Genomic DNA, 14,257 nt, shown 5'->3' with positions numbered 1-14,257 from the left:
GACTTCCATTATAAACGCTATTTTTCACTGCAGAATTATTACCGTTAATGTCCTGGTGATTACTCATGTCTCCGTCTCGTTTTGGTCTATTGGCCTTAGAGTTGTAATTTTTTTATTTGTCCACCGGGTGGCGCCCTTGCTCCACATTTGACCCCGGGCTGGAAAACAGCGGGCTGCTTGGACAGACCTGCCGGAAATGAAGCCTCATTTCCGGCGTGCAGCACCGGCTTCGCCCGCTGATCGTGCGGGACCATTTTTTTGTCCTTAGGACCATGAGAGGGTGCTTTTTTTATTTTAGTCAACAGGAAATGACGTATTTGTTGTCACGTGGTATCGGACGTGTGGGCTGGTAAAAGCAGTCCCCGGTGATCGTGCCCCGGTGATCGTCGCGACTTACCCCGGCAACATGCACTTATTTCGGCCTAGAGGAGGAGCATTTGCGCCTGGAGACCATTTTCTGGTCCTGAAAAAAAAAATAAAAGGCGATCGAAATGACTGTTTGTGCCAATCTTTAGTCCATCTAAAGGCCTAATTATAATAACAATCAAATATTACTTCAAATGTTTTTTTGGGAAAATATTTAGTTTTTTAGTTTTTTTTTTTAGTTTTTTTGTAATTTAAAGGGTTAAAACAACGAAAATATAATTAAAACTTTATATGAATATTTCAGGGAGAAGTAGTTTTAAAAGACTGACAAATTTAAAGTGAAAAAAAAAATTAATATTTAATATTTTTATTGCACTTTTTGGGCGTGGTCGATAGTGTGCATTTTATGAAATGCGCTCCTGGAAAAAAAATAAAAGGCGATCGAAATGACTCTTGGTGCCAATCTTTAGTCCATCCAAAGGCCTAATTATAATAACAATCAAATATTACTTCAAATGTTTTTTTTTGAAAATATTAAGTTTTTTTGTTTTTTGGGCCTAAAAAAACAGGGCGCTCATGTAATAAACCTGGGATTTAAAGGGTTAAAACAACGAAAATGTAATTAAAACTTTATATGAATATTTCAGGGAGAAGTAGTTTTAAAAGACTGACCAATTTAAAGTGGAAAAAAATCTGAATATATAATCTTTTTATTGCACTTTTTGGGGGGTGGACGTTTAGGTCCATTAGGGCCTTTAGAGGGTGCATTTTTTAAGGGCCTACCAAGGGTTTTAAGTGGGGAAAAGAAAATTGTGATTTTTTTTCTGCGTTCCATCCAGAGTGAATTGGATAGACTTACATGTGCTGTAATATTTGTATGTATTTTATGAAGGCTCATAAGCGTTTAATTAATTTTCAGACCAACATTTTGTAAAGATAATTTGTGTTTTTACAAAAATATTGAAATGTTTTCAGGTATGTAAATATCAAGCAGGAACCTCAGAAACACACGTAGGGTTGAGGAAGTTCATGATGTGTTTGTTTTATATCAAAATGTGAAGAGATGACATGAAAGCAACAGGTGTTACTGTATTCTGTCAGAACTGTATCCAGCAGAAATGTATGAACCTGTTAATGTGTTTATTTTGCTTTTTTTATTTTCAGAATGGCCTTAAGGAAACTGACTGACAACCGGCCTGAGACGCCGTATTTCCGGCCCCCACCCATTCATATCCGGGTGTTGAAATGTTGTGACCAGCTAAAGGTGATTCAATTCAATTTTATTTATATAGCATCAAATCACAACAGTCGCTTTAAGGCGCTTTATATTGTACAGTAGATCGTACAATAATAAATACAGAGAAAAACCCAACAATCATATGATGTAGACTTTCACATGTATGAACGTGACTATGGAGTAAGATCATAGAAATACATTTCTTTATTTATGTATTTATCAGGTGATCAGCTGGGTTACTGAGGATGGAGAGGTCAAAGCACTGTCAACAAAAAAAAATAAAGTGGCAGCAATCACAGACGGTGAAACAGTGCTGAAGATCACCTTGTTTGAAGAGTTCTCCTCCAAAGTAAAACAGGACATGTCCTACATGATGAGGGGACATGAGCTGAGGGGCCAAGCTCCCCCTTATCTCATCAATATCACTGCGAGGACACAGTTCTTTAAAGCTCCTGCCCTGGCAGTCTCGGAGGCCCTCATAATAAAGGCGGAGGAGCTGCTTAATCCACCTTCCCCAGCAACACCACTAAAGATGAGCCCAACATCTGGAGGGCTCATGACAGTGGAAGGGGAGGTTGTGGAGGTAAATATTTGTGGTTCCATCAGAATTGATATTGCTTCAGGTTTTCAAAGAAACCATTACTTTTTTGTCTTTAAAAGTAAAAATAATAATTTTATTGTTCTTGTCAAACAAACACAAAATTGTGAGAACAAGATCAACCACTATTATTTTTTAAATGGTTGTAGATTTATCATTAACAACAATAATAAAATAATAGATGTAGTAAGTCAAGAAAGTAGCACCTAGATGTACACACACAGATTTATGCAATCACTATAACTGACATTATATTTTAATTGAATTTTCAGTGTTCGGCAGTGAGGACAGTTTGCTCAGGCAAACAACTGGTGCCAATACGCACTCTCCAGCTAAAACAGGTAATGGTGCAACTAAAGTGTAATATTGAAAATGGTGAAAATAGGCACATTTGAGATTTCCATTAGTTAATGAATAAATGTTTCATTCTGTCATTTTTGTGATTTCAGGATGGACATACCATGACTGTCTCCTTGTGGAGGGAGGCGTCAATTGTTGACGTTCGTGTGGGAGATCAGGTAAAGATCTCCCATGTGAAAGTGCACCGCTCCGCCTATGGAGTACAGCTCCAGTCAACTTCCCATACAAAGACTGAGGTATGAAGAAGCCATATGTTTGTACCAACATGTAATAGCAATGTCATTTGCCAAAATGTTTAGAATTATAGGTGGTCCAAAAGATTGACTCTGTTCATCTGGACGTAGCATTTTCAAGTGGGAGAAATGTTTCATCACTCATCCAAGTGACTTCTTCAGTCTCAGCGGACTGCAGGTTTCTGTGGTCTTTGATCAGTGCCCGTGACAATTTGTATATTACTGACCAATTAACTGACCTCCCAGCCTATTGCTTCTTCAGTGGGCTAGTTTCAGTCATTATGCAATGTACTGTTTAAAAGATTGGGTAAAACAGACTGAAGAAGTCACCTGGATGAGTGACAAAACATTTCTCCCACTTGAAAATGCTACGTCCAGATGAACAGAATCATCCTTTTGGGATTTACTTACATGGATCATTGAGCATGCATCAAGACGTGATTACCATATTAAATATATGCTTTTTGTGTATTGACAGACAAAGGAAGATGAACGTACTCAAGTAACTGTAGTTGGTGTGGACACTGCAGAGCAGTGCAGTGCACTGCAGTCCACCCAGCTGCAAGTTCTCCTTCTAACTGGAGAAACCCTCTTCATTGAAGAGGAGATGTGGAAGCCCTACGAGGAGGAGTTTGAGAAGCACAGGATCACTTTTACTGTAAAAATCAAAGGAAAACAAATAGTACACATAAAAAAAACAGAATAAATATATATAGATATAGATATATATAGATATATATATAGATATAGATATAGATATGTATATATATATATATATATATAGATCTATATATATAAATATAGTTCATTTGTTTTGTTTGTATTTTTTAAAATGTTCAAGTTGCTATGTTCATTCATTTAAACAATATTTAAAAGTTATAGTTTCAACTGCATTCTTATGCTAAGTGTTTTTTAATCTGATAAAATCTAATAAATAGCTGAAAATGCATAAAGCAGTCTCATGTTTATTAAATGAAACAGAAGACATGGTTTATAAAACACTCTCTAATGTACAGTTACATTGCATGCTCTGTACAGAGCTTAACAGACTTTTTAAGCACTTAAAACCTTCGATAAAGAACACTCCTGTAGGCCAACAACTGCCTATCTGTATGTTCAACATCATATAATACTGTTTTTATGTGTGTTTTCTAGAAGGCTGAAAGATTATATATGTTTTTCTTAAACAGTTTGAAAACATTAATAACAGTCAGTTTCAGTTTCCCTAAGTGTTGTGGTGTATTAGCTTCTGGGCTGGCTGAAGCCTATCAGGGCAAGTCCATTTAGCTCAGAATTCATATGATTACTACCAGTGTTTATTAGAGTAAAAGAAATAAATGTGAGAAGAACATGTGAGTAGTTTATTTTAAAAAGCCTCATGGCAATGGGGATAAAGACCCTCCTGAACCTCTGAGTCCTGCAGTGCAGTAAGATGACCCTCTCACTGCAGTTCATCTTGTCCTGTGAGGATGCTTAGGTGGCTGTATTTATTGTTCTCCATTTTAGATTACAACTTCTTCCTCATCTGCTCTGCACGATGTCTGACTGACTCAACATCTTTGCAGACTGTCCTGCATTGTTTTGTTTTGTTTTTAGGTCTGGTGAACTCTTTACCACCTCCTTGGTGTTGGTGTTCAGGAGAAGACTGTTGTCATTGCTTCAGTCAGTTAAACAAATCTATACTAGAAAAATTTGCATTTCCTGCGAAAATGCAGTGTGCATGCTGTAAAGCTGAAGCTGTCTGCTGAAAATAGTTGAAAATAGCTGAAGAAGCTGAAGAAATCAAAGTCAGTGTTTAAAAAGTTGTTGAAATTTTAATAACTTTGCAGAACAACATCAAGTTAGCAAAAATGTAATAACTTATCAGAAATGCAATAACTTAGAAGAAACATAACAATTCAGCAGAAATGTTGTAGTTTACCAGAAGCTACAACTTAGCAGAAATGTAATAATTTAGTCAAAAATTAATAACTTGGCAGAAATATTACAACTTACCAGAACTGCTATAATTTTGCAGAAATGTAATTATTAGGAAAAAAATTTATACAGATAACAGCTGAAAACGATGAAGTAACCTCAAAGTTACTTGTTTAACTGTGAAAAATGACCAGGAACATTAGAAAAGAAAGAAAACCAATTCAATTCAATTTATATAGCGCCAAATCACAACAAAAGTCACCTTAAGGCGCTTCATAGATACAGAGAAAAACCCAACAATCATATGACATATGACCCCTATGAGCAAGCACTTTGGCGACAGTGGGAAGGAAAAACTCCCTTTTAACAGGAAGAAACCTCCAGCAGAACCAGGCTCAGGGAGGGGCGGCCATCTGCTGCGACCGGTTGGGGTGAGAGAAGGAAGACAGGAATACCAGCCAGCAGATAAACTGATGTGAAACAAAACCAAGGTAAAATTGCAGAATTTACACAGTTGGTGAAAGGTAAAAATGGCAACAAAAAACCCCCAAACAAACAAACAAAAAAACAAACAAACAACATTTAGTTAATAAATGCACAAGATGATTCGATGATAAATATGGTACCAATCTACAAAATACTGTCGAAATGAAGTCGACATTGTGATATATTTCAGGTGTGGAGAGTCACACAGCTAAACAATCGATGTGCATATTTAAAGAATCAAATAAAGAACATTGTTGTGGAATAAATTACAGTGAATAATAATCACTGCCCTGCGTTAGAGAGTGACTTATGATGAGGTATTAATTGGCTTAACTTTACCTCTAACAGCTTTTCAGATAGTGCTGTGACCAGGGTGAAATCCATCATAAAGTAACTGTAAACAGTAGAACCATTAGCATGAATGTTATGGTTCTACCCTGATCAAAACTCAAGTCTGCTGTTTGACCTGATATAAAATGATAAAGAGGAACACATATAAATGACCTTTATGAACTTTTCAAAATGACTTTATATGTCTGACCCATTATCTATATATATTAGAGCAGATGTGGAAAACCACTGTTAGACCTACTCTATACTAACACAAACACAGTCAAAAATTCATTGCTAGTGTGACATGTGGTCCTTTTTGCCTTTGACCAATGATATGCTGGTTACTTGGACCAGTTTAGTATTTGCTGTCACAGAGGAATGTTAACCATAAATCCAAAAGACAAAACTGAAAAAATATGTTAATTGCAAACATGTTTTTGCTTAGTAAGAGGATTGAAATTACATGGAAACTGTCACCTTAAAGCCTCATTGTAAATATCATCACAAACAGATGTTTTCCACACGGTTAACAAAGCTCCACCACATCCAATCACTGCATATAAATCTAAAAGAAAACAACAACAAATAAAATGTAATTAACACAAGTGAAGTCTAAGGAGCTTGGAAAGAAAAGCGTCTGGACTTCTTTGAGTTCCTTGAAGACGTTTCACCTCTCATCCGAGAAGCTTCTTCAGTTCTAAGGGTCAATGGTGGAGAGTCCCAGATTTAAACCCAGTGGGAGTTTCCCCCCAAAGAGGGACAAAGAACCCCCTGATGATCCTCTACCTAATCACATGAGCCAAGGTGTGAAAGTGGGTGTGGGTCCCAATCAGCCAGGGTTTCGGGTGAGCTCATTGTGAAACCTGGCCCCACCCTATCATGTGATTTCCCGAGGTCAGGAAATCACCCACGCCCACTCCCAGGGTGTGAGTGGACGTTACGGTGTCTGGGGAGGGAACTCAAAACTGGATTATAGATGGCAGACAGTTGGTGTCATAAACCACCGCCTCTGTTTAAAGATGGTCGCTCACAGTGGACGTAAATGGCTTCTTTCACTCCTCCATCTGTCCAAAATGTGAACATTGGCATCCTCAAAGACTGACCTTTGTCCTTTAGATGCAGATGAACTGCTGAGTCTTGTCCCGTGGAGGTGGCTCTTCTATGTTGTGCCATGTGCTTGTGAAGTGGCTGTTTGGTCTCTCCGATGTAGAAGTCTGGGCATTCCTCGCTGCACTGTACAGCGTACACCACATTGTTAAGTTTGTGTTTAGGAGTTTTGTCTTTCGGGTGAACCAGTTTCTGTCTGAGTGTGTTACTGGGTCTGAAGTACACTGGGATGTCGTATTTGGAGAAAACTCTCCTGAGTTTTTCTGATACACCGGCTACATAGGGAATGACAATGTTGTTGTGTCTGTCTTTCTTATCCTCCCTCGCTGGTGTCTGATGTTCTTTTCTGTGAAGCTGGAATGCAGGCACACTGGACGAGCTTATTCTAAAAAATACAGAAAAAGGAACATTTTTTTTGTGTTAAGGCCTAAAAACTACAAATAAGTTATACAATGAACAATATTGAAATACCTTATAGGTATAGGTATAGGTAATACCTTGCAGGCCATATAACCAGAATCCAGAGCAATCTCACACTCACATGATGGTGAGGAAAGACATGAGCTCTGCAATGAGGTTTGAAGGCCTCAGTTGGGACACGGAAGAACTCAGAAGACAGCAATACCTGCACAGAGAGACAGAGTAGAAAAAGCATAGATTTGTAATCCATAATGTGAATTAAAACTCAAAAAGTGTCAACAAGTATAATCATTTGAGTGTGGAATTATTTATGCAATAAACAGGATTTTAATTAATTAATTGAATTAAAAACACTGACATTTTTAAAAAAATCAAAGATAAAGAATCATACCTCTCTCTGCTCTGAGGATCACTGAGCATCTCTGACAGGAAATACAGTTTCCTCAGTATGAGTCATCATTGATGGTCTCAGAGGTGTGTAGTGTGGCAGCATGATGATGGTCTCCAGATCAGGCAGGAGGTCAGGTGATGGGTGTGTCATCTTCTCCATTGAAGACACACTGGTATGGCAGTTCATAACACAGCAGTCTCCTTGTGGCATGTAGTTATCTGTGCAGTCCAGCACTGATGGATCAAGTTTGGCTCAGCAGTTCATGAAGATGGTGTTAAGATGTTGTTGTTTCAGCTGAGGATGGTGAAGTTTGAAGGTTTTGCCACAAAGGAGACTGTGCCGTGTCTGAAAAAATATATCTACAAAACAAGTGCTTTTAACACCACCCACCCAGCTCAGCTCCCAAGTGTCTATGTAATGCTAGTATGGGGTGTCGGTTACTAAGTCTAATTAGTACATAGGGGATGACAATGTTGTTGCATCTGTCTTTCTTATCCTCCCTCGCTGGTATCTGATGTTCTTTTCTGTGCATCTTTGCTGACTTTATAAACGCCCAATTAGGATATCCACACGTTTTGAGTGCTTCCTTTACATGTGTGTGTTCCTTCTTTTTCCCTTCAGGCTTAGAGGGAACATGTTCTGCCCGGGGGGGGGGGGGGGGGGGGGGGGGGATGTGTCCTAATTACTCCAAGTTTGTGTTCCAGAGGGTGATGGAAGTCAAAGAGGAGGTACTGGTCCGTGTGTGTGGGCTTCCGGTAAACTTCGATGTTGAGTTTGCCGTTCTCTTCAATGTGCACAGCGCAGTCCAGGAAAAGCAAACAGTCGTCCTTTGTGTCTTCCCTGGTGAACTTGATGTTTTTATCCACGGCGTTAATGTGCGCAGTGAAGGATTCCACTTCTTGCCTTTTGATTTTGACCCAGGTGTCGTCTACATATCTCTACCAGTGGCTGGGTACTCTTCCTTTGAAAGAGCCAAGAGCCTTCCTTTCCACTTCCTCCATGTAAAGGTTGGCTACAACAGGTGACACAGGGGAACCCATGGCACAGCCATGTTTTTGTCTGTAGAAACCCTCGTTGTATTTGAAATATGTAGTGGTGAGGCAGAGGTCTAACAGTGTGCACATCTGATCGGGTGTGAAGTTGGTCCTGTCTTCCAAGGAGCTGTCTTCTTGCAGTCGTTTTCTGACAGTCTCCACTGCCTCTGTAGTGGGTATGCAAGTGAAGAGAGAGACTACATCAAAGGACATCATGAGAACCTTCACAGACATGACACAAGGGAAGACTTTTGATTTAATAACTAAGCTTAAAACAAGTGTTACCTTTGAATATTTGTGGGAAAAATCTGATGCTACCCCAAGAATACAAAGCCACACTGGAAATGATGACAGGCTTGCAGCCCTCTGTCTTCCTGGAGTGAGGTGCCCGATCAGTAGAAGTGAATTGACAGAAGTCAGTGTCTGTAAGAGTGGCCAAACACTGATACTCTGTCCACTTGCGTAGAGTCTAAGAAGCTGGAATGCAGGCACACTGGACGAGCTTGTTCTAAAAAATACAGAAAAAGGAACATTTTTTTTGTCTGTAGAAACCCTAAAAACTACAAATAAGTTATACAATGAACAATGTTGAAATACCTTATAGGTGCTGCGGGCCACATAACCAGAATCCAGAGCAATCTCACACTCACATGATGGTGAGGAAAGACATGAGCTCTGCAATGAGGTTTGAAGGCCTCAGTTGGGACACGGAAGAACTCAGAAGACAGCAATACCTGCACAGAGAGACAGAGTAGAAAAAGCATAGATTTGTAATCCATAATGTGAATTAAAACTCAAAAAGTGTCAACAAGTATAATCATTTGAGTGTGGAATTATTTATGCAATAAACAGGATTTTAATTAATTAATTGAATTAAAAACACTGACATTTTTTTTTTTATCAAAGATAAAGAATGATACCTCTCTCTGCTCTGAGGATCACTGAGCATCTCTGACAGGAAATACAGTTTCCTCAGTATGAGTCATCATTGATGGTCTCAGAGGTGTGTAGTGTGGTAGCATGATGATGGTCTCCAGATCAGGCAGGAGGTCAGGTGATGGGTGTGTCATCTTCTCCATTGAAGACACACTGGTATGGCAGTTCATAAAACAGCAGTCTCCTTGTGGCATGTAGTTATCTGTGCAGTCCAGCACTGATGGATCAGGTTTGGCTCAGCAGTTCATGAAGATGGTGTCTGAAAAAATATATCTAACAAAACACGTGCTTATAACACCACCCACCCAGCTCAGCCCCCAAGTGTCTATGTAATGCTGGTATGGGGTGTCGGTTACTAAGTCTAATTAGTGCATCAGAAAGCGGGGGCTACACCTAAAGCCCACACTTTTTGATGTCTTTGTTTATTAGCAGCTTTTTCCAGCTGCTCAGAGAATTCTGACTTGGCCTTTATCCACCCAAACCCAAACCCACCCGGATAAAGGCCAAGTCAAACTCACACACCATACCAGCATTACATAGACACTTGGGGGCTGATCTGGGTGGGTGGTGTTAAACTGTAGTCGGGAACTTTCAGAAAACTATCCATTTACTTCTAAATCAGTTTTTATACATATTCTGTAAGCTGTACTAATGTTTTTCTCTACATAATGTATCATTATAGACATCTCTGGTAGCCTAAAGATAGTTTATAACTTTTGACATTTTTTACCTGTAAAACATGATAAGCAAAAACTCATTCATCACAAAAACTTTTGATTCTACAAAAGCTACTATAATCAAGAAAATATAATTGTCTGTATTTATTCATGTGACCCATAATAAATACCTGCATTTATGTGGGATTTATTTATTTACTATTTCATATTTTCAAGCCCTTGGAGGGGAAGATCTCGTTTGTTGAGCTACATACGTCACAGTAAAAAGATTTAGTCATTTAAAACATGAGAATAAAAGAAATGATGTTGGTTTAATAAATGTTGCAGCACATTTCAGATCAGAGGTGCATGATAGCAGATGTTCTCTGCTCTGCATGAAGTTCAGCAATGATTTGGTGAAATGATTAATAACATTGCAATAAGAAAGGGTCTTCTTACAGACAGAGTAGGGAAGACAATTTTTTCAATGAAAAATATTTTTCATGCTCTACAATCAGTAAACTCTGTAACAAACATGATCTGTAATTGTTTCAAAACTCACCAGACGACTTCATGATTGGCTCGAGGACAGGACACAAAACACAGGGTTGTGGTAACTGTAATATGATCTCAGAACACCTGAATATAGACATTTCTGTGGCTGAGAAATAAAAATGAGGTCAAGCAGGGTGTTCTTGTCTGTAGTGCCAGAAGTGATCAGCTGTGAATACCCTCTCGACTGAAACTGCTCCAGAATCTGTTTTCTTCCACTCTGCAACTGGTTCTCATTAAAATCTCCACACACAATGATTGGGTGACAGTCCATTATTTCAAGTGAATCTAAAAGACTTACCAGGTTTTGCATGAATGGTGTCAAACTGTAGTCAGGGGGTCTGTACACAACAGCAATGAGTGCAGGGAATGGAGCCTGAACCTTCAACACTAAAAACTCAAGATCAGTGACATTATGCAGATACTGTTTTACCTGAACCTGAAAATGATTCCTCAAATACACAACAACTCCCCCACCACTTCTGCTGGCCATGTGAGGAAAGTTTGTGTAGGACACATGTCTGTTGCGTTTGAACATGGTGTAGCCATCCAAATGAAGACTGTCTGCAACAAAGGAGCCTTGAAGGTGAGACTCAGTGAGACACAAAACATCTGCTAAACACATTTCATGATGACTCTTGATGTCACTGATGTGAGATGGCAAACCCTCTGTATTGTGATGGATCAGTGTAAGAGTGTCAAGTCTGCTGGCTGTTTCTCTGACCTGAAGAAGAGGCATCATTTCCTCAACACTGGCTTGTCTCATGGTTTGGAGCGCTGCAGTTACCTCGGGATTGGCGTAAATCTTTTTCTCATCCAAGTCCTGCAAATAGAGTCCACTGAGAGACGTCACCCTGCTGAGAGCAACGTAAGCCATACCTGGTTCAAAAATGTTCTTCATTGAAACTACAGCTGTCTGTGTTGTAAGACCCTGAGTTTTGTGAATTGTGCAAGCGAATGCTAGCTTTACAGGAAACTGTCTGCGTACTGCTCCTTTAAACTTCAGACTCTCCTCTGCTCTCTCAATGTAAACCAGATCATCAGAAGCTGCATTAGCACTGCGGTTGTGTCTCATAGGCTGCCGGTTGTCCATCCTGAGCCCCAGTTTAATTATGTGTCCATCATTTTCAGATCTCACCACCTTTACCAGTATACCAAAAGCACCGTTGACCAAACCGTTTAGTGTGTCCAAGTTTCTGGTCAGCATGACTCGAGCTCCTTCAGCAACATTCAGAGTGTCAGGTAAATCATTTCTCCCACCTGTAAATGGTTTGTCTCTTCGTTCCATTCTGCCTGTACATTTATCCTTCTGGAAATCGTCTGCATTGATGATTATGATGTTTGAATGAAGCTTCTTCAGGGTATCTGTGTTGTGGGATTCCACATTCTTGTTGGTGGCATAAATGTGTAAGACCTCAGTTGGACATTCTTCTGGTGCAGTCACAGCCTGTGACAACAAATCTCTGTCGCACTGAGAAAGCTCATCTGTCTTTTCTTTGACTCTAATCCTGTTCAGCATCTCTGCAAAGGCCACATCATCTTTCTGACGCATGATCTCGGTTAGAGTGATCATCTGAAAATGTTCCTGCCATAGGTCAATCTGTTCTGGATCGTAAACACAGAGAGGTTTAGACTGTCGCACTGGTGGCAGCTGGTAAAAATCTCCAACAGCTAAAACTGACATTCCACCAAAAGGTCTCTGAGTGCCTTTGATTTGTTTCAGTCTTGCATCCACATAAGCAAAAAGGGGTTTTGAAACCATTGAAATCTCATCAATAACAATAATTTCAGCATTCATCAGCTCAGATCTGACTTCATCCAGTTGGTTACCAAGTCCTTGAATGGGTGGTTTCAGACTCCTGGGTAGTTTCAGTAGAGAATGTAACGTAGAGCCATTGATAGAAAAAGCTGCTGTACCGGTAAATGAAGTCAGTAAAACAGTTGGATTTGATATGTCAGCTTCTTCTGCATTAGCAGGCAGTCTGCTCAGGATCTTTGATGCTTCAGAATGAATACACTTAATCAGATGTGACTTTCCAGTTCCTGCACCACCATTGATATAGAAGAAAAATGGATCTGGGTTCAAACCACAAACTCGCTGAATACACCAGTCTCTTATGGCATAGAACACGCAGGCCTGCTTCTGGTTCAGATTCTGATACATTACACGTACCACGGCTGGATCTACTGCAGGTTGTTCTCTGATGGCTCTGATCTCTGTTACAGCATCAGACTGACGACTGTAGTCGGGAACATTCTCCTGTTCGTTCTCATCATCAGAATGTCTCTCAGGAAGATTCTCATCACATTGCAGCCTCACAACTTCAGATTCAGGAGCAAGATTACACCATTCATCAATTACAACATCCCTATTTTGTTCAAACTCTTCCAGTGCACTCTCAATATCCTCAGAGTTCTTCTCATACTTGTCTTTATTTCTTTTCACAACCCTTTTCACAGACTCACTGTGGTCTGAACATGGAAGTCGTACAAAACCTGAGTTGTAGAAGGACTGATAGGTTTGGAACCCTTGTGGTTTCAGTTCCTGCTCTGATCTGTGTGGAAGGTAAAGTCTCAACAGTCGACCATAATATTGCTCAGGATCTTTTTCCTGTGAACAGTGGTAATATCTGATTATAGCTGGTTTATCATTCTTTCGCCTTTGTACAAATCCAAGCTGGTTTAGAAGAGGAAGCACATCTTTTCCTTCATTTGGACCACTCACCAACCTGCACAAGGCAGCAAAATCAGCCAGTGACATTTCCTCATATTCTGGGGTCTCAGGTCTGCATTTGTATTTATCACTCAAACTTGTCATCCAAATATTACAACTGTCGTGTGTTGTGCTTTCCAGGAAGCTCATGGGCCGACTCATTTTTATCGGGTTATCATCTGTTGGTACAAATACAACACTGCGGGAACATTTTTTCATTTTTAGGCCACAGACTCGAGTCACACACTCCTGTGCGCTGATTTCTCTCTTTTTTGAGTAAGCCTGCATCACAGCTCTCATTTCATCACACTCATTGACGGTGTTCTTATCAGAGTTGTCAATAACTGTCTTCAGGTATTCAGAGAGGCCAGATTCTTTCTTTGTTATATATTTACAGAGGTATTCTATACATGAATAGGCATTCAAAATGAATGAGACATCTAAATTAGAGTTCCAGGCTTCAAGCAGGTCTGGGTTGTAATTGTTGATCCAACACTCATTTGGGTCACGTTTCAGAATCAGAGCTGTTTTCTTGTTTATGTTCTGGAGGCATTGTTCATACTCATTCATTGTCAAGTTGCATCGTGACAGAATCTGCTCTATGGTGAGGGAAGCAGCTTCAGGTTCCTTCAGCAGGTTCAACAAAGGTCTGAGTTTGGCTTTTGCAGCTTCAGTGTCTGAATCCTCATCCTGTCTCACAATCATTGTTCTTGTGGCTGGTGGTTTGGGAAACCCAAATCTACAACCAGAGTTCACACTCTTAAAGCATGTCTTTGTGTGGTTTTTGCTGTGCTTTTGTAGCTCAGTGACTTTTTTGTGCAGTTCAGGTTGTTTTTCTGGATCAGGGAGTTGAGCTGAGATGTATCTGTCAACAAAGTCACAGACAGTTTGGTCGTCATCCACATCTGCTTCTACCTT

At 39.7% G+C, this 14,257-nt stretch overlaps 2 protein-coding genes and 1 long non-coding RNA gene across 7 annotated transcripts in view; 1 reads left to right on the top strand and 2 right to left on the bottom strand.

The window, feature by feature from the left end:
• LOC101483238 (uncharacterized) overlaps positions 1-14,257 on the bottom strand; it is a 137,123-nt gene that overhangs the window by 35,024 nt on the left and 87,842 nt on the right. The gene's annotated exons all lie outside the window — the stretch shown is intronic.
• Positions 1,521-2,596, top strand: LOC143413288 (uncharacterized). Its single transcript, XM_076876084.1, has 3 exons — positions 1,521-1,630; positions 1,827-2,186; positions 2,474-2,596. Exons 1-3 carry the CDS (start codon positions 1,532-1,534, stop codon positions 2,594-2,596), a joined length of 582 nt encoding a protein of 193 aa, XP_076732199.1. The 5' UTR covers positions 1,521-1,531.
• Positions 4,589-13,500, bottom strand: LOC112431314 (ATP-dependent DNA helicase PIF1-like). 5 transcript variants are annotated; one of them, XR_013101665.1, is made up of 6 exons: positions 9,403-13,500; positions 9,080-9,216; positions 8,768-8,990; positions 7,449-8,649; positions 7,179-7,262; positions 4,589-7,022 (listed from the first exon to the last, which is right to left on the bottom strand). XR_013101665.1 is itself a non-coding variant. In XM_076892382.1 (6 exons), the coding sequence occupies exons 4-6, from the start codon at positions 7,475-7,477 to the stop codon at positions 6,524-6,526; spliced, it is 612 nt and encodes a 203-aa protein (XP_076748497.1). In that variant the 5' UTR covers positions 7,478-8,649; positions 8,768-8,990; positions 9,080-9,216; positions 9,403-10,648; the 3' UTR covers positions 4,589-6,523. The 5 variants fall into 5 exon arrangements, 4 of the variants coding, with proteins under 4 accessions (XP_076748497.1, XP_076748489.1, XP_076748483.1 ...); XM_076892382.1 differs by having other exon boundaries at positions 9,403-10,648; XM_076892374.1 differs by lacking the exons at positions 4,589-7,022; positions 7,179-7,262; positions 7,449-8,649; positions 8,768-8,990; positions 9,080-9,216 and having other exon boundaries at positions 10,839-10,967; positions 11,060-11,190; positions 11,351-13,500.

The sequence above is a fragment of the Maylandia zebra genome, linkage group LG2 (assembly GCF_041146795.1).
Source record: "Maylandia zebra isolate NMK-2024a linkage group LG2, Mzebra_GT3a, whole genome shotgun sequence".
Classification (NCBI taxonomy): domain Eukaryota; kingdom Metazoa; phylum Chordata; class Actinopteri; order Cichliformes; family Cichlidae; genus Maylandia; species Maylandia zebra.
This window is presented reverse-complemented; position numbering and strand designations above follow the sequence as displayed.